Source organism: Corapipo altera, unplaced genomic scaffold (assembly GCF_003945725.1).
Source record: "Corapipo altera isolate COAL_440 unplaced genomic scaffold, ASM394572v1 22, whole genome shotgun sequence".
NCBI classification, from domain to species: Eukaryota; Metazoa; Chordata; class Aves; order Passeriformes; family Pipridae; genus Corapipo; species Corapipo altera.
Window position 1 is genome coordinate 14,519,747 of NW_020884886.1, and position 20,451 is coordinate 14,540,197.

Sequence of the window (20,451 nt, forward strand, 5' to 3'; positions counted from 1 at the left end):
AAAGTAAGTTTTGCAGTATCCTGAAGGAATGTTCCCACAATCCCAGTGTCCTGCTAAAAGCATGCAGCCACCAAGAAACTAAGTTGACTATAAGAAAGCAAGAGAAATGCCAGTACCAGTTTTACCCCTTGTTGCTCTTCAGAAAGGATCTCCTCCTCCCCACTTTCCCAAGAGAGGGGAGTTAGAGTGATCCCACTGTAATGAACTTGACTGTTTTCTAACATCTTTATGACTAAGCCAAAAGTCACTATTCAGGCTTTGACTAAGTCTGCAGGAGGCAACTTACTGTAGATGTTCAACTTACAGTAGAAATGTTAAGCTCAATACAGCAAAAGCAAGTCCTACAGGATAGGAATAGGGGTATAGCACCTACTTCCTCTGTCTCCTTGGGAGGGCATGTGAAAAACCACTGGAAGCTTATGAATACTTGCACATTCCTAACAGGAGCAACACTTCACACAGGACTAACAAACTGATGAGGACATACAGAGGCACTACTACTACAGCTGTGTGCAAATTTCTGAAAAACATCCTGATTTTCTGATGCCTCTATTCACCCTCCTGGTTAAGATAATCCCTGCAGTACTGCTGTGCTAACCTGAACTTAGTGAAGGACAAGAAATCCTTTGAGCACAGCTTGTCAGTACCCTCTTCGTAATCCCCAAGGTGAGGTGACCAGCCTGCCCCTCCAGGTGCCATGGGGGCAGAGGTAGCCAAGAGGATGCCTATCTGCAATCACAGGATGATCTACCAGTTGGAAGTACTACAGCTCTATCATCCCAGGGTTGTCCCTGCTCTGTGGGTGTGGCATGAAAGCAGCACTAATCAATGAGGGAGATAGCACGATGAAAGATGACAGTTTGGTTTTGAGCCTCCATAAATCCCATTCCCCTTGAGTGGCTTCTGACGTGCTCCTCTGAGAAGAATTTTACAGCACAACAAAAAGCCTGAGGCATATTTGTCCTAAGTGCCAGGTGACTGCTGCAGAGTAAACCCCTATGTGAAAGCCACCAATGTGCAGAATCTGAAAGCATCTGGTTCTATTTCAGTCAGATACCAGTGTCTTGTATTGTTATACAAGTTCCTTAAATCTTCAAGTATCTGTTCAAAAGCTTTGACTGTACCTACATTTCTGTGGGTAAAGTTATGGTGATAGCCCTCATTATCAAGCCCCTGATCTTACCCTCTGTTTAACTATTAACACAGCATTCTTGAAGGCACACCAGTTGCATAAATTCAGAAGGTATTATGTGACCAGTTGCAGGATAATTCTCTAGTATCCCAACACTATATTATTCAGCTAAGACATCTGTACCTTCTAGACTGAAAGCTGTTCATAGTCATCCTTCTCTATCCTCCCCTCCGTTTCACAACCCCATGCAATAAGCCAAACACAAACACTGTCATCTCAAGGATTTTAATAGCACTGGCCAATTGAGAATAATAAAAACAGGTAGAAATAAAGTAACAGTAAAGGCAAAAATATCAAGATACATAGGAATTATTAATTCCTGCTAATTAAATGAGGTAGCAAGCTGACTAACTTTTGGGGCTGAATTTATTTTTAATAATTTCTTCACAGCAGAGATTAATTTTTTGCAGACTCATTAAAAAAGCTGCTTTCAGATGAAGTATGTAAGCAGAATGAAGGAAAAAAATAACCATCAGGTAACAATCAAAGCCAGTATTTGCTTTCTACTTGGGCTGACACCAAATTAAGGTAATTCTGCTTAAATTCAATGTTCAAACAAGCAGAATGCTCCTCTGCTGAAGATATGTTGCATTGCTGTAACTTAGGAAATACCTGCCCCAGGAATCTGATTAAATCAATAATTTGTGTGGCTGCACATGGAATGTAGGCAAGACAACCAAAGAATCAAAACTGAAGATCTGTCAGTGGATCAGTTCATAGCTGCTGGTCCACACCTGCATTAATGACATGACTGATGCATGCAGAACTATCCAGCTTCCAACAGATGCAGTTCAGACTGTATCAGTGCCAACTGATCCCAGCCAGGAATGGGGTGTTATTGTTGCAGTCAGTTCTATTTTAGGGCTGGACCTAAAGCCTGCCAGTTTACTAAGAACTGATCTTTTGATTTCAATGCCAGTTAGAGCAAGCGTTTAACTGGGCAAAGAGTCACCCCAAAAGAAAATGAAAAATTGGTAAGACCAGAGTTCCTCATCATCGTCCACAACTGGACTAAGGTAAAAGGATATTCTATTTCTTTTGCTTTCATATCACTTGAAACATTTAAAGTGCTGTTTAGGAACATTTCTGGAAGCAGAAATCTGCAGTTTGAAAGTAACTTTTCCACTTAAAAGATGATTCATTATTAAAAAGAGGTCTGTACCATCTTCAGTAACAAAAAAAAATTTCTATAAAAATAGATTTGAAAAGAGACTGATTTCACATGTATCAGGTACCATTTCTAAAACTGGTTTAGTTTATGAAAAATATAATTCCTTACAAAAAAGCATAGGCTTACAGTTATTTTCACTAAGAAAATCCACAGAATTCCTTCAGTACCTATTAAACATTATACTCTAGGCTTTTTGACAGGTGGGTCCTGCAGGCTGAACTTAGGAATTTCACACGAAGAAGCAAAAGGAATTCTTTTGGCTGACACCTTCTTCCCAATTGTTTCAATCTGAAACAGAAAACACATATAACAAGTGAGTGTGGCAAGCTAACATAATCACGCCAGCCTATGAGGAACCTACAAGTTAAATTCAGGATCATGACTGCATTTCATGAACACTAGAATAACACAAGCCACAAAGCACAGTGTGCCCAGGGACAGTTTCTGTCATTGGAGTTGCAAAGAGTTTGTTTAAAAAAAACAGCAAACAACCAGCCTTTCACAGGTGCCTGCTTTACCTACTTAAAGCCACATCTTGCTAATTTGAATATTCACCTGCCTCAGCTTCCATAGGACTACCAAATACCATAAAATATTTCTTGGTATTCATAAAATGTAGGTTTGGACTCCTTTTCCTAAAAATTTACACTACATTAGCATTGAAAAATCTTTTTCCCTCCTTATTGCAGGTTGCTTTTTTGAAGCAACACAACTCCGAAAGGCTAAAGGCAGCCAACACTATCCAAGAGAAAGCATGTAACAAAGCCAACACACACACAAACCAGGTACTGCAAAATTCAAAGAGCAAGGCAAGTTCCTCTAATTTCTAGGTCACACTAATGTAAATCACTAAGGACAGACCTTGTAGAAAACAAAACACCAACCAGTAAGATAGTTCAGACACTCAGTAAATAAGCAGAGCTGTAGCTTTCCTCTTAAATAATGCAGGCCAGATGCAGAGCACCAAAAGACAAAATACTTCAACTATTTTAACAAAATTTTGATTAGTATATTCTAGACAGATATCTGAGTTAACTCTGAAGAGAGTTGTTTAAAGAGTCAAGTGAGCTGTATGTATTATATCTGTCCATTAACAGCTTCAACTGCCTGGTTAGATCAATTTATACAAGCTGGTTCACAAACAGTGTCAATAACTGTAGCTTAAACAGGGAAAAAAATATCAAGAGAGAAATCCTGTAGCCATTATACGAATAATCATAGTATTCAGGAGTATGCATCTGAAACATGCATCTGGCTTGTAGATTCTGTTCTTATTGGGTCTGGCTGAGATGCTTCTACCAGATTATTCAGGGATTTGGCAATTTTACTACTGGTCAAATGCCAAAAGTCTATGTCTATGCCAAAAGCAAAAAGTCAAGGCTTTCCTTGCTTGAGACCTGAGCAGAAATTACTTTGCCTAGAATCACAGAGCTTCACATTCATATATCCTGAACTAAGCTTCCACTGTGGAAATGGGTTATAATTGAAGTGGTAGGTGTGCTATAAGTTATTTAAATGCCAGTTTAAGAAAAAGTTTAAAGCAACTCAAATTACTATTAGCATCAGGCTGTCTAATCCAACAGCTTTTAGTAAGGGAAGTTAAAGACTAGGGCCCTAAAAACTTAAATATTGTCCATTATAGACAAAATCCATTTTATTAGTTTATGCAGAGAATATAGGTCAATTGTTAAATGTCTTTGTAATGATATTCTGGATGAAAAATCTGGATAATAAACCTGGGTGACCAACAGGATTCTAGATGGCAAACTCACAAATTGGTTAAAAATTCAACTAGAATTTCATAAAAGAAATGCAAAGGTACAGTCTGTGATCTGGAAAGCCTTTAAGCCATGACAGACTTCAGAAGAGAAGTTCCTAGGAGAAATATGACATGGGCTATAATGTGATGTAGAATTTGCTATTATCTTAGCAAAATGCTCAGATAAAAAGTTAAGCATTTGCTTCTGGGTTCTCTCTTTGGTGTAAACAAACACCACTGTTCTCATCTTCTGGTTGATCTTAGTCGATCACAAAGGACTAATCAGTCAGCTCCTCTAACCTCCAATGTAACACTCAAGCATTGACTTATCTTCAGATACATCTTTGTATGCACTGCCTTTTTTTTTTATTTTTATTTTGATGGTAGTGGAATTAAAATAAGTTTCTAGGTAGGGGAAAATGATTCTATGATTCTAAGGCTTATACTGCTAAATGTTGATGGCATACTCTGAAGTAGTTTGAATTTTAATAATTTCATTGACTGATGCTCTGTTAAGATAATGGAGGAAGAGAGCAGTAGTGAAGAGACTTAGGAATAGACAGGTTTACATCTAAACCCTTACCTCAAAAAGGTTTTTTTTCCCTTGCTACTCAGTCATGGAAGAGGGAAGAGAACAGAAGGAAAGAAACATAAGCAGCATCAGCCAGCTGATTACCTGGAAGCCAATGACTTGTAGCTCATTGTGGAGATCATCTAGAACTCTCCTACCATCAAAGATAAATGCAGGCTTTAGCATTTTCTTATGAATACGTTCATAATCCAACTCCTGTAAAGGGTAATTAAAGCAAATAAAATAAATAACAGTACACTTCCTCTCTTTTCCTTTAGTTTAAAATAAAGATAACATTTACCTTAAACATGTCCCATTCAGTGCAAATTACAAGGGCATGAGCTCCATCACAGGCTTCATAGGGATCTTGACTGATAGTGACCAACCGAGACACTGTAACAGAAGGAAAATAAAGTCTTATTCTGCACACACCTTTAGCATCAATCTGGCATACTCCTGGCAAAGTAGTCTCCTTCCTTGCCCTACACAAACAAGCAGTCACTCAGAGACATTTTCTATCAAGACATTTGTCACTTTGATTTTACTTATTTAAATGAAAGCAGCTTGTATCTGGCATCAGAATAGCGTCAGAGCACTTAAATGTTTCAAGTCCGACATTCAAATTCGATGTAAACAGTCAAGCACATCTCTAGAATTAGAAGGTACTATGGCATGTTCAAATGCCAGCTCTCACAAAGGTCATTGTACAATAGCAGCACATCACAGTTTCTATTTAACACTCAGTTCACACCAGAGAAGATACACACGGCTCCTGGGGGCTGCCTTCATTCTCTGTCTGAGTAGATGCCTAGAGGCCAGTCTCTGTCCTTTCCCTCTAAATTCAAGGGCATTACAAACAATGTCCACCCTTCACTCTTCTTCATCACAGCTCATTTTCCTCCATTCTCTTCACCTTTACAAGGCTGATCTATTCTCCCCCTCCATCAACTCCATTTTCTCCCTTTCCTAATAAGAAAACAGAGGTCCCAAATACTCCCTGCTTCTCCCCAAGAAATTTTTAATCACAGATGATTACTTTAACGTCTTCTTGAATTTAAGGAATTTGGAAGTTGGAATGAATTTGGAAGTGATATGAAGGAAGAGAGAATGCTCAACCACGAATTCCAGAACTACTTCTTTATTTCCATTTTAGATACGCAAGAAGGAACTAATGCAAGATAGAACTCAAGACAAAATGGAGCTGCCAGAAAGGCACTAGTCTCTCCTTCTTTTAATTATGCAGAGGGAAAACTCTTGCCATCTATTCAAATGAATATTATCTAAAGAAAAATATACAATAGTCCAGGATTAGCATTTATCTATAAAAGCTATGGGGAAAGGGAGAAGAGTTAGAGTAATCCTCTGAGCTATGACAACCTTCTAATAAGTGTAACCAACAGCACAAATGTCATGCTGAAAATGAATATATAATATTTAAACAGACCCCATGTATATTGAGAATAGGGTTGGAAGTGGGGAGCATTTTTACCTTGGTTATCTTCTGAGACACCCGGATGCGAGAGATCCAAGATGATTTGTTCTTTAGGTACTTTAGGGTCATATATATGGAGCTTTGCTCCTTCATCCATTAAATACTTGCTAATGTAGATACTGGATGACTCTCTAGGGAAGAGAATCAATTAAAGAACCAAGTGGCATGTTCTAAGTAATGAAAGTCTTCAGCTATCATTATATGCATTTTACATTCAATATCTTAGTGGCAACCACACCAACACCACACCAGCAACAAACCTGAAATCTTGAGGGACACCAAGGAGAATAATATGAAAACCAAGTCTGTATCTCTCTTGCTGAGTCATGCAAGAGAGATAGTAAGTCCCAGGACTCCTAATGACCATAATTAAGAAGGCACAGAGCTTATAAGCATTCCCCACAAACTGCAGTTGAAGAGTTGTATCAAGTTTGAGCTTCACAAGAAAACAGAAAAAAACACCCTCAGGAAATAAAGCCAAAACTTTGGCTTTACACAGCAATTTAGAACCAGCTGCAAAAATGTTTGCATTCATTTCTGTGGAGAACGAAAGGACTCTCAAAATTTATCTTTGCATATGCAAGTTAGCAAGAAATAGAGTTATCTGCTTGATCTTCTGAATGAGTCAAGTATGTTGTAGAGGTCAAGAATCAATTGTCTCACCCACATAAGAAAGACCAACCCTTTTTACAAACCAATTCAGTCACAAGCAGTGAAGGGTCCCATATCTGATCTATTTTTATTAATGCAATTCAATTGGGCGGTTTAGCTGCATGGCTGGTGACAGCTGTAGGGAATCCATGTTAGTGAACTGTGCTCACTTTCTTACCTTGTGTCCCCAGTATCCTTTTTGAATGCAAACCCTAAAATAGCAATCTTCTTGTCAGTGACAGTATTGAACAAACTGTCAATAATGCGGGAAGCAAATCTTCTCCTCTGATAATCATTCATGTCTATGACCTGAAATGATATAAGGCATGATGGTACAGAAGGGAGACATTTTAACTATAAACAGATTCTATTAACAATCAAGCCAAGCCACCCACACAAGTTTAACAGAGTCTTAAAAGAGAAAGCTGCATATTTTTACTCAGTATCATAAGTAATCCAAAGATAAATTTAATTAATTTATCAAATTATGAACCAAATCCTATTTTAAGCAGTAACTACAGATACACATACACACATCCTATTATTCATTATCTAGTTTAAAGGCTAGGTTTTTTTCAGATTGTTTTTAAGGAAACTATAAAACTTATCGCTTTCCATGTTTCTGCCTAGAATACAATTTCATTGTTAGAGTATTTGATGTCACATGGACATCCCATTGCCAGACCCACATTTCTTTACACACCATGTGTAACAACCGTGATAACATTTTTAACCTTTTTAATGCACACAACAGATACCAATACACAAAACTAGTGTAATTCAGCCACATTTTTAAATGCCTCACTTTTGTTATTTTGTTATTAAATAAAAGTGGGTTCAATCACCAGCTGTTCCTGTGCTTTCCTCCAGCCCTTACACACAGAAGGCACTGGGATCACTGTTCGAATAGGAAAGGTAGGTTCCCCCACCTAGTCAGTATTCAAAGTGGACTGCAAGGACCTACACACATCCCTCCGGGTTTTTGAAATTAACCCAAATCAAGAATTAACAGCAACAGCCTACAAAACAAATATATAACAAACTATACAGTAGAAGGATATTGGTGAACTAGATTCATTTAAGGAAAAGAAATAAAAGCAGTGAGATTTTTGCAATTCAACAGGGCAGTGTCAGGCAATGAAGGTACAGCTGATAGGGCAAGAGGAATATAATTCTTTCTGTAGGTTAAGTTTTCAAGGAATGAAGATATTGGTATTAGAGACTCCTGCCCTGTCTAAAGTCAAGAGAGAATAAAACTTAGGATTCTGGAACTGTTCTGATCAACATATCCTGCAGAATTTGCATCTGGTCTGAGCTGTCCTATGTGCATGGGCTGCTGAGAGTGCAGCACTCAGGCCACAAAGAAGGGGCTCACACAGTTCCTTATATGGGTGTACATGTGTGCATTACATGCCTTGAGCCCCCAGTGTGGGCTGGGGCACACAGACCTCTGTGAGATGACAGTGCTCTGGGGAAGCAGAAGTTGCAGGCAGGGGGTTGCACTACACGAGCATAGCATTTTACCTTACCCTAACTCTGCAGCACCTGTTCTTACCATCTGATTTATCCACAGCTGAGTAAGCCATGGAGAAACACTGCTCTTAAAAGAGAGTAAGAGAGCATAAAAGCACTAAAAGTACTTTAAGTAGTTTTTTTACAGTAACAATGCAACCTTTCAGGCTTTTGTTAAATAAAAAAAACCCTCCAGACAGAGCAAACTCTAAGTGTTTCTATGCATTTGCATTGCCAAGATACCAAGTAGGCTGCATTTTGAGAAGGACCCTTGCGATCTCAGAGGACAGAGCCAAACCAATTTCATTTTTCTTTCAGGACAGTATTAATTTCCCCCTATACATCAGATTATCAGTGAGGTAACATGCTGGTTCCTGCAGCTCCTACTGTTCCAGGGATTGTCTGTTGTCCGCTTACATCTTACACTTAGTAAAAGCAGTAGCTCTTGAAGCAAACATGCGACACTATGGCTTGTCTTCTTTCCTGCTATGGCAATGCATCCAACTCCTGTACTGAACCAAGCTTCTCCTGGATGCTTGCACAAGGTCTCTGTACTGATGGGATCACAAGCCTCTCCACCATAGACTAGGCCATTGTAATGAAGGATGTTTTTAAGGAAGATGTCAATTCAAACCTTTGAAGGCAGATGGCATAAAACCCATGTCTTCCTTGTCCCAAGCAATTAACGTAAGTTATTGCTGACTGGCCCCTGGCTGGAAGTTAAACTACCTGAACAGAACATAGAGAGCCACTGGACATCACAGGTAATGGAAGAAGCTGACATAAGTCACAAATAGCACTCAGACATGGCTGTGTTTTACAGGTAGTTATGAGGGAATTACGAGGGAGATCCAGCCAAGCTTCAGACATTTGAAGGATTAGGGACCTTTGAGGGAATAGAATCTTGCCAAGGCAAAAAAGCCTAAGTAATCCCATGAACACTACCATGTGGCCACGATGACCTAGAAAATGATATAAGAAATACTGTACTTCAGTACAGATGGAGCACAACTGACCAGTGATGAAGTCATGATTATGGGCAGCTTGTTTATTTGGCAGTAGACTGGGATGGAGAAGAGTGAGGGGAAAAAAGACTAGCTATAATGAAGATTAAAGAAAGTAAAGCTGCTAATAAGGTAGGCAAATCATGTGCTTAGTGTTCTGGGGGTATCCGCTAGGCAGCCTTATACTTGACCACCCCAGATAAATCAGGACAAAAAAACCATAGGTGTTTTTTTGACCATACCATACATCTCAAAGCTGCTTCTCATTCAGGACTGGGAAAAAAGGTGAAGTGTTAATAGGGAAACACTTGCTAGTACAGACTGAGTATCACAGTATTGTTGCATTGGAGCTAGGCCTGAGAGCATCTACATCTTCCCAACCATTCCTAACATTATACTGGGGAACAACAGCAACTGTGTTTATTAAAAAAAAAAAATATTAGTAAGTTCTACTCAGTTCTTTCAGAACCATAAAAGTAGACCCTGAGGAAAAGATCACAAGTTCTGAATTCAAAGTGGACAGAGATACCCAACTGCAAGAGGAGGACAGGAACCACATGCTTGTACTTCACATTTTCTATTGCTGCTTTTAGACAACTCCCCAAATCATTTGATCCAGACAACTTAATTCACCCCCAGAAAGCCTAAGAACCCACAAGTATCGAATGTCACTAAAATATTAAGGTGATCAGCATTAAGGTATGTGCTCCTTAGAGCTGAAACACAGATTATATATATGTGGACAATGCTTATAAGCTGAGTGCTGAAGAAATGTCACCCTCTCAAAAAAAAAAAAAATGGTGAAGAATTTGTACCTGTTGCCAGTAGCGAGCTACCTCAGGTAAGTTCAGTGCCTCACAGAGGTACACTAAATTCAAGACATCCTTCTGAAAACAGCTACCTCCAAATCCTGAAAGAGCAAATGGTTATTTTACAGGTGACTATGGTACTGATCTAAGCCAATTTTTGGAATCAAGTAGGTTGTGGTAATCATTGGCACAGTTAGCATTATAATTTTTCCCAGTATTTCACTGCTAGTAAATGAAAAACCTTAATAATCTCTCAAAAGCTAACTCTTGGACCTACTTATTTTGTCAGTTACAGAAGCCTTAAAATCTGCTTCAGGTTCCAGTGAATTTGATGAAAGTTTTAACCTAGACTTGGGGACTGGTATGAAAAAAAGCAGCTATGGGCTATCTTATTATAAGTGGATGGACAAGCTTCTGGGCTTGCTCTCCCCCCACCTCAAGATTTAGATTAATATTTCTCAGAACAAATGTGTTAACATTAAGGTCTTTCTTCCCACATCCCCAAATGTATATCTAATCACTGCCAAGAACCAAAGATCACCACAGCTGATCAAAGGGCAACTGAGATAATTAGAGGGATCCTTGAACCTAGAACTTTGCTCAGCAAGCAGAATCCCAGAAACAACACATTATGGAAGGAATTATAATGATCTAAGAATAATTTTGGTAATGTATTTGCTCTCTAATTTTCACTCTTACATAGGCTCTAGGATAGGTTATAATTAATAAGGTTATTTTAAAGTCACACTTTCTAGCTTGAAGTCATACAGATAAGGCTTTAGTCTTGTTCTGAGGTTTCAAAGTTTGATGTACTGTCACCACTTTATGTTTTACTCTCTAGTAAATCTAATCAAGAAATGACTGGATGTGGCACTTAGTGCCATGGTCTAGTTGACAAGGTGGTGAACAGTCAAAGGTTGGATTCTATCTTGGAGGTCTTTTCCAATCTTAACGATTCTATGAATTCATCCTACAAATTAGAAGCTGTCATCACACATTCCAGCCTAGAGGTATCATCCTCTCTCAGGCCACCAGCAGCAACTGCCAAACAAAATTGCAGCAGTTAAAATTGGGAAGACATCTTGGAGAGCTCTATCACCCACGATGCTTCAGAAAAATAAAGTTGCAGCTTTTCTTTCTAGCGTCACAGGCAGGATAAACCATGCACTCTCCAGTTTCAGATTGCCAGGGTCTAGAGCAACCTCAGTCCTAGACATTTAACCAGAAAAAGAGATTTATACTAGTGATCTACAGCAATATTTTCATGAATTAAGCATTTCTAAAGCTGTAGAAGATTTTAGAGTTTTAGATTACTTACTTCAAAACACTACTAGTAAGACTATTGCACTGTTAAACAGAAGCCCAAGGGGAAAAAAAAAAAAAAGAAAAAAGTAGGAATTTTTCATTTACCAACACTGGCTTTGAGAAACTTATTTCCAATTCTTTGGTCTGTTCCAATAGCTCTTGCTACTTCTTCAACATCTGCTCCTGTAGCTTCACACAGAGCACTGATTGAGTTAATGCTGCTGATTCTTTGGGCAAGGAAAGCATTAGCTGCCTGTAAACAAAAAGCATAGTAAAGAACTTTATTTTTCCAGAAATGAAGATGTTCACAGACCAAAGGGAGTTGCTACTGAAAGGATTACTTCAGTATCTATGTAACTCTGTTGACATACAAAATGGTAACATAACTAGTTTAATACATAGATGCCAGTTAATGGGATCTAAGCGAAACATTGTAATGCTTAATTTGCAGAGTTTGAACCATTTTATGAGGCAATCAGTTTCTGCAGCACTGGAGGTTTATTCTTAGTAATAAATAACAGCAGTAAGAGTGAGAAAATGACTTCATGGAAAGTTGTTATCATCTATTAGCTCAGCTGAGATAACTGGAAGAGATTAATATCCTTTGACAGGCATATTGGGTCCTCCCAGCCTCATCTGTATTTCCTAGCTGCATCACTCAGTATCATTGAAATTCTGCTTCTGAGCTTTGTCTCACTTCTACCCTTTGCTCTTTGCAGAAAACAGCAGTGAGTAACACCAACCAGTTTAGAAAGTTCTGATGACCACGTATTGGTTGTGAGGATTTTTTCTTTGGGCACCCAGTGCTCATAAACAGCACAAAGAGCACGGACAGCTTTCTGTCCCTCTGGAGAGTCATCTCCACCGATAAGCACTCTGTCTGGGTTCTTCAGGTCCTTGATGGCTGTTCCTTCTGCAAGGAACTCTGGGTTGGACAGCACCTACAGGCACAGAAAAAAACAAAAACCAAAATAAAAGACAAAAGCAACAACCAGCCTTTAAATACACAACTCAAAGTTTATGTTTACCTGCAAATCCAAGTTAGGTTTTGTATTAGCATCAAATATTCGACGAATGCTCTCTGCAGCACGTACTGGAACTGTGCTTTTCTCAGTGACAATTTTATAGCCATTTGAATTCTGTACAATTCTTCTAGCACAAGCTTCAATGTATTTCAGATCAGCTGCTCGGCCTTTTCCCATTCCATAGGTCTTTGTTGGAGTATTAACCTAATTACAGATACATGAAAGGTGTAGAAATGTTGCAGGTCAGTAACTCTTGTGTTAAGGTCAAGGTGAAATTGCCAAGATTGACAGACTTTTCCTTCCCAGAGGAAGGAAAATTCTTCTACCCCAAAATTATTCTGGTTACCATATCAGATGAACAGCTATTAGCTGTCTCAATTACCCATTTTGTTTTCTACAGAAAGCTCGCTGGCCTCTATTCAAACAGGATTTAAACAAGCACAATTCATAGCAGCTCTACAGGCTTTGGTGAAACATAGTCCTTATTCTGGAAACACCAGTAATTTCTTCATGATTATGGCCAGCCACCTTCTGTTACCTGTCCCACACTAAGAGTGCAAAGGTTCACAAAAGAACCTTGCAGCTAGCTATAGTTTAAACTCACTTTGCAGTGAAATCTAAGTGTAGAGCTGATGAAAATCACTACACTGAAGTACAAAGAAAAGGCAACATGAGGGAAAACACGTCCTTTAGATTAAGACAGAGGGTCCTTTTATTTCAGCATGTATCAAATGGCAACAACATGTATAACACAACAGCATGTTTCGAACCAAGAACAGGTGGCAATATATGGGCAGTAATAGTGGCAGTCATCCAGTCACGCAGCATTCATTTTAGATTTAATGAATGGAGAAAAATACTATCAGAAAGAGAGCTCCGTAGTACAGTGCCCTAACAAAGAAGAGCTCTCAAGAAAAAAACTTCAGTAATAGAAAAGCCCTCAACTGTGGCCTATCAAGACAAATAGCAAACAGTTCTTTCAGATTCTGCATTACTAACAACATTCTAAATTACACAAGGTCATACTGTTCATATTTGACTGGATCCTCTTTCCAGTGGTGTCAACAGCTTCAAAATATTAAAGCTAGAGTATTAAAGCCATACCTTCTTCCATTAATACACTATTTTTAAAAGTTTCAAGAAATAAGTCATCTTTGTAATCCAATAACCAGCATATGATTTTGCATCCCTCTCTAGGAACTTTATCAGTATTATTAAGATCCCATAGATTTCAGTAGTACACTGCATGACAGAGCTGCACTACATTCGGCTCTAAGATTCCATACACATAACCAAACTAAACATCATTACCATTTTGACTTAGAACCTGTTCATTTGTCAAAGGTGTTGCTGGTTATTAAAAAAAAAATAAAATCTTACTTAACACTCTTCCTACAATACGGAGAAAGACAAGAATCTGTGACACAGTGACATGACATTGTGAATTGAAACTACATACAAAACAAAGGCAGAAAGAAGACCAACATAATGATTTGATAAGAAACAAAAAAAAAAGAAAAACACAACCACCTTCTCCCACTAAACTTACAGATATAAATACAAGATCAGCTTCTCTAATGGCATCATCAATACTAGTGGAAAAGAAGAGGTTTCTTCCTCGACATGATTCTACTACTTCTTTTAACCCTGGCTGGAAAAAAAAAAAAGCAGTTAAGGTTAATGCAGTTAGAAGAACAACAAACTGTATGATCAAATCATTTCAGATACAGAGAGACTTCCCCCCCCTCTCAGTGCAGCATGTTTTCAGTCTGCCATGAGTCAAGTTTCTATAGATTTACACGGTGAAAAAAGCCCTTTCTTATTCGAAAGGCTCAGAATGCTGTCTTGAGACTTTCACCACACTGAACTGTTACCTGTACAGCCAGACTTTAGCCTCTACTTATTCCCACACTTAATTCTATTACCATGAGCAACAATTAAAGAAATACCTGTAGAGGGATTTTAAGTAGATTCAAAAACTGATCAGCACAAAAAAAAACCCAGCCCACAAAGAAGTCTTCCACCCAGTCAGCAAGCCCAGACCCAGTGAAAGATATGCAGCAGAGACACATGGGTGATCAAGACCACTCCTTTTAGGAACCACCCATCTTTGGGTCAGATTAAGCTTGTCATGGCCCCACATGTACGGGGGGAAGAATCACAGCCATAATATGATGAGATTCTTTCCAGAGACACATAACATTTTCCCTTCCCTTAACACTTCCACTCAGGCAAGAGAAGCAGGAGGTCACACATGTGTGAGCAATCCTCTGTATGAGAATGGTCCGAAAAAGAATTTAACTAAGATATAGTTGTCATAGATAAAAGAAGCCTTTACTTTTTGTTTGAATAGTCATACACTTTCTCCTAGTAATCAAATCTCCAACTTGAGACACCTATCATGACGTTAGATATTTGAGTAAATGCCAGAAAGGCAAAGGTTCACTGGATGGAGAGAAGAAAAAGCAGAAGCTTTCTTATGCAAGACATTTCTACTGTCTCATTTTATATCAAATGCCACCTACTTAAAAGGAAAACAAAATTCAGAACAGGCAAAATAACACGTTACAACCCACCAAGTGTTCCAACTACAGTCTTCCTGGGATGTAAATAGAAAGGCAGCCCAATAGACAATTTCTGACAGTGAAAAGAAAAAACCCAAAGCAAAAAAAATACAAAAAGCTCACTGTGCAATGACTCAATTTTATAACTGTCTGAACTAACTCTTGGCAGTTTTTGTACATTCTTTGTAAGCAAATGACACCATTCCAGGAAACAGATGTTGTGACTTTGGGTTTAGGAAAAAAAAAATTAAAAAAAAGCACACCAAGACTAGGTCTACTTTAGCTCATTTAGTCTGAGTGTTTACAGAAAACAAAGTACTTGCTTTCATAAACTTTACTCATGTCTCACCTGCTACTCTGAACATTATATACATTTTCCTTTGAATTTGTATGACAAAGGAGGTCTATTCATCTCCACTTAGTCACAGTACAGCTTTGGTTTTCAGAGGGAAAAAATGTGCATTAGTGTTACAGCACAGACTTCTTATAGCAAAAGAATAACTGATAGTACCAGGTATATGCCTTGTCTTTGGGAGACAAGTGAAGATAAGTTTTTGCTCTTAGTAAAGAAAAGAACTCAAATCTGTAAAAACTAAAAACTATATCTCATGAAAGAATAAAGGAAAGAAATAGAGACCTATTCTTTTAGGGTGAAAAAGAGTAGAAAATTACGAGTGCTAAGAGAAGCAAAATAGAAAACTGCTTTACATATTTTGAAATTCAAGTCACTTTGTAATGAAGGAGTGACAGTGTGATACATTCATTTGGCCTAGTCTTCCCAGGTCAGATTGAAGGTTTATGGTACAAGTGAATCAGGAACATAACTGTCCCCATCTTTCAACACAGTTAAAGTCAAGTAGCACAGATTGGATTTTGTTAGTATTCAAAATGTGAATAAAGCTTACAATTCAATATTATACATTCTTATGGTGCTACAACACCACAGATAATTTCTATAACAGAACAAGAGGACTATGTTATGATTAAATTGGGTCCCGAAAGAAACTCAGCATGATTTAGCACAACTCACTATATACAGAATTACATTTTCCTTACCAAGCCCTTCATATAATCATTAATACCTGTCTGCATCACCCATATTAAGTTATTTAAAAAATCTGGTTTAATGAGCAGTAGTGAAAAGCAGCTGTTCCAGAATACTCTTTTTGAAGGGCGTTACTGTGCTAAACTTGACAAGCTTCAGAAATGGGCTATGGGGAAATGCCATGTGGCAGGAAGCAAGAAAATGCAACACTGGCTGGAATAAGAGACAACAGTGACATTTACCTCGTAGATTGGGAGCGTATCTGAATTCCAGGCATTGATTCTGGCTTCATTGACGTCCACGACAGTCACTTTGATATTGGGACACATTTGGGCAATAACACTACAGGTTGGCCCACCGACATAACCAGCACCAATGCAGCAAATCTTCTTAATTTCAAACATGATTGCTCTGGTAAGAGAAGGGGGGAAAGGAAAATCGGGAGCTATAAATTAAAACAGTGGCCAACAATTCAAGGAATTCAGAGTATTGATGATTTCAGATTTTATCATGCTGCCGCAGAAATATTTTCTTACAGCTGGTCTCTTGAAACGAACCGCTACTCCCGTCTCCCACCCGGGAAGACTTTGGAGTCTGCCCCTCCCCAGCAGAGCGCCAGCACACACAGACGCCTGAGGAAGCGTTTCTGTGGTCGCTTTGAATCCTGCCACCGCCACCACCATCCTGGGGCCGGGGAATTGCTGATGCCACGGCAGTCCCGGGCAGGAGCAGCGCCCACCGCCGCGGGCAGCGCACGGCGCGTTCCGGCGCGGCCCCACGGCCGCGGGCAGAGCCGGCCGGGCCGGGACCCCGGGCCGCGCCCGATCGCCGGAGCCCCTCGGCCAGGAAAGGGAGGCCGCAGCTCCCGCCTCCTCCCCGGCGAAGGGAGCGGGCCGAGCTGACCGCGCTCTCCCCGGGCCGGGCCGACCCCGCGGGCTCCATCCCTGGGAGCGCAGCGGGAAGGGAGCGGCTTCCCGGCCGCGCCCGGCCCCCGGGGCGGCAGCGGCGGGATCCGCGGCCGGCACCGCAGACCCAGCCTGCAGACTTACTGCGGATCGAGCGGGAGCGCTGCGGCGGGAATGCGCGGCGGGGATGCCCGGGGAGGATGCTCGGCGGGCTCAGCTCGACGCTCCACTGCGAAGGGAGCGGCGGCCGCAGCGGCCGCTATTTAAAGGGCCGCCGCGGGGCCGAGGCGGCTGCTTCATGGCGGGGACGCGGAGCGAAGCCGCCCCGCCTCCTCCTTCCCCCGGGGGCGGGGAGCGGCGCCGCCCCGCCCGCCCGGCGCGGGGCCGGGAATGGCCGGGGGCGTTCGGGCAGGGCAGGGCCGGTCCCGTCCCGCCGGGGTGCGGGAGGGCCTCCGGGCACGGATGGGGACTTTGGGCCTGCAGTGGGGCTGGGCTGCTAAACTGCTCCTCTCCTCTGCCTCGCGGAGTTTTTATAAGAGAACTTAATTGTGGTGGTTGAATACGCGCGTGAATAATTTTTCTGTCCTTTAGCTAAGCTTACTGTGAAGCAAAGAACTCGGTGTTCACTCTCTCTCCTGTAGTGCGGCGCCGTCGCAACAAAGGGAAGTGAAGGGAAATGTGGATAGGTAACAGTAAAGTACAGTGTATAAAGTCCAGGCTGCAAACATTGCCCAGAGTAAGGAAATAAAACGAGCTTGCACTCTCGCCCTTGTGATCTGTGCACTACCTAGGGACCTCTTGCCTAGCAGTAATAAACTTCTCAGATACTACTCTTGCCTCTTGTGTAAACATGATTTGTTATTAGCATACTGCATCTGACTTTGGGAGCAGAAAGATTGTGAGAAATCTGCAGTCTTTTCTTGTCCAGTGCATTCATGTTCACTTACACTGCATCTCCCAGAAGCTGGGTGGCGTGTTTTTTTGCTGCATCTGCAATATTGCAGTGATTTACGCTTTTAACAGATTACAATTTCTATGTTAAATGTTGCCAGACTAGGTGGATAATACACGTATGTTCTTATCAAAGGGACTAAAGAATTGCTTGGTTCTTACATGGTGTTTTTGTCCATAGATGTTAAAGTATATAAAAAAAATTAAATAATTGTTTCTGTTTTATATTTTATTCTGTTACTATTTTACTTTGGAGAATCTGATCTTTCCCTAAGAGAATCTGTGTCCATCTGAGTACATCCTGTAATCACAGTCCTTTAGAAATGCTTGTAAAATATGTGTGTTTCTACTGAAAGAGCCTACTGAGGTTTACAGTCTCAGTGCAGGATCCTGGCAGAGTCAGCGTGGTTAGCCAAAAACTGCCTGGCGAAGGTGCAGGGTTCACTGTGTTTATTCTGAAGTAAAAACAAGTCATGCCTTTTCTCATTGCTTATTGGCACAGATGTCTCAATTTTGAACACGTCCACTTTTTTTCCAAGGAAACCTAAGCAAAGCAAATAGAAGCTCAGTGAGCTGTCATTACCAAGTCAGTCTCACCTATACCATCCTCTTCAAACTCCCTGTCTATCTCCTTTGGTCTTAGAATAGCCGTGAATGCATACATTTGTACTGCAAGATCATTATCTGGTCCCTCTGTATATGCCTGTTGCTATCTTGGCATGGCCAAACCCACTTCAGGTCCTTTAAGTGGTCCCCCGAGGGTGTTGGTAAGCATGCTTCGTGTGTGCCTGACACACAGAGTGGATTTTCTACAAACAGCAAGGGTACAGTGATTGTGTGCAAGGCCACGTGTGTGAGAACAACTTCCCTTTGCCTGCTGCTCTATGTGTGGGTAGTTGTTCATTAGTCAGCTAATACCTCCTAGCTACTGTGTTTGCTAAGAGGGACGGTAAAAGCTTCAGACTTCCTCAGTGGGAAGGTTCAGGCATACTTGCCTCAGGAGAGTGCTGTGTCATGGAGATTATAAAGAAACATGGGGATCTAACTTTCCACCTGCAACTATGCTAGTTTGCCAAAGAGTTTCAAAGGGAATATTTTTCAGGTCTGGTAATCCTGGCTCTTTCCTGGGAGGAGAAAGGTCTGGGTTATAGTCTATGATTTGAGAGCTGTTTTGAATGCCTGAATAGACCTTGGATAAGGCAATGGACCCCTGTCCCTTTCCTCATAGCAAAGGATCTTCACGATAGGCTGTCACACCCCTGCCTGGGACATGGATCTTGAATTCCTGCAGAACAGCACAACTTAACCCTGAAAGGTTGGACTAGATGATCTTGGAAGTGTTTTCCAACCTAAACGATTCTGTGAAAAGGATGATGAGGGCTGCTTTTGTTTCCCTATAGCCTACACTCCTGAGATGAAGGCGGGAAAAAAACGCAGGCCTCAAAGGCACTGCAATGGAAAGAGCAGTGAGTTTGGGTCTTCCCTCTTCTTACAGCAAAATTTCTGAATTACTGGATGAGGTATTCTTTGTTTTTTCCATTCAGGCAGACCCATCATTTAACAGTATGCAGAATTTTTTACAACACTGTGCATAGGCAATAAAGCTTATATAAGGCTTCAGGGCATACCATTAAACCTCCTGAAGCCTGCTGCTTTGGAGACACAGCCCTGGGATGCTGCAAAGTAGATGAGGCTGGTCCACTGATGGCCATTTTCTAAAATGAATGTGTGAATTCTGCTCCATTTTTTTTGAAGGCTCAGTGTAGGCTGTGAACACTTTCACATTGCAGGATCAGTAACTTAAATACCATGAGGAATGGGATTTCAGGTGTATGTTTTCCTTCAGCATTGGCAGTTGACTAGATCAGATGAATCCCTCTTCCAGCATATTAGGGCGTGGATTTGAGGCATCTCTGCCTTTCCAGAAACCACCAAGCAAAGGGCAATCTGAATGCCAAAGGTGGGTAGAGATGGCACTTTTCACCTCTCATGTACAAGTTGTTAGATTATGCAAAGGAGAAGTCATGATTTATGAAGGATTTGGAGGATGAGGGGAAGGAGAGGGAAGACAATGAAGAGCAAGTGAGTGCATGATTGTGTAATCTCTTGGCACCCTGATGTTGGAGGTGAGAGAAAAAGCCAGCAAGGAACCCTGGATATGAAAGAAGTTTTGTATCGTATCTGGGGAGTGTTTAATGTCAGACTAATCGCCAACCACATTTAGCTGATCATTAACTAAAGGCAGTTGTGTTTGTGTAATCAGTTTGTGACACTGACATCTGACACAGATTCAACAACCACCATTGTCTCTCAAGCCTTTCTTTAACTTTTGACACAGCACAACTGGGAGGCACCCCACCTGTAACCAGGAAATCTGAGGTACTCAGGAACAGTCCCAGGCTGAGGCACAGAAGTGCCCAGAAGACCAGTTGGATCAGTATTTGAATCCATGCTTTGTATTTTACAACACTAAGAGGAAGGAAGGAATGAGATGC

At 40.7% G+C, this 20,451-nt stretch overlaps 1 protein-coding gene across 1 annotated transcript; it reads right to left on the minus strand.

Moving 5' to 3' along the window:
• Positions 1-1,401: 1,401 nt before the first annotated feature.
• On the minus strand, positions 1,402-17,287 carry UGDH (UDP-glucose 6-dehydrogenase). Its single transcript, XM_027642989.1, has 12 exons — positions 17,150-17,287; positions 16,343-16,511; positions 14,041-14,142; positions 12,495-12,695; positions 12,210-12,407; positions 11,572-11,719; positions 10,168-10,262; positions 7,015-7,145; positions 6,183-6,316; positions 4,995-5,086; positions 4,799-4,909; positions 1,402-2,651 (listed from the first exon to the last, which is right to left on the minus strand). The coding sequence occupies exons 2-12, from the start codon at positions 16,502-16,504 to the stop codon at positions 2,541-2,543; spliced, it is 1,485 nt and encodes a 494-aa protein (XP_027498790.1). The 5' UTR covers positions 16,505-16,511; positions 17,150-17,287; the 3' UTR covers positions 1,402-2,540.
• Between the last annotated feature and the right edge of the window lie 3,164 nt (positions 17,288-20,451).

Excerpts from the sequence above, each read along its gene's own strand:
- UGDH (XM_027642989.1), bottom strand. The coding sequence starts at position 16,504 with ATGTTTGAAATTAAGAAGATTTGCTGCATTGGTGCTGGTTATGTCGGT. Across the intron at positions 10,263-11,571 it reads GTTTCTCAAAGCCAGTGTTG|GATTTGGAGGTAGCTGTTTT; the intron begins GTAAATGAAAAA and ends TTGCTCTTTCAG. Across the intron at positions 5,087-6,182 it reads TGTCTCAGAAGATAACCAAG|TGTCTCGGTTGGTCACTATC; the intron begins GTAAAAATGCTC and ends CTTCTGTTACAG.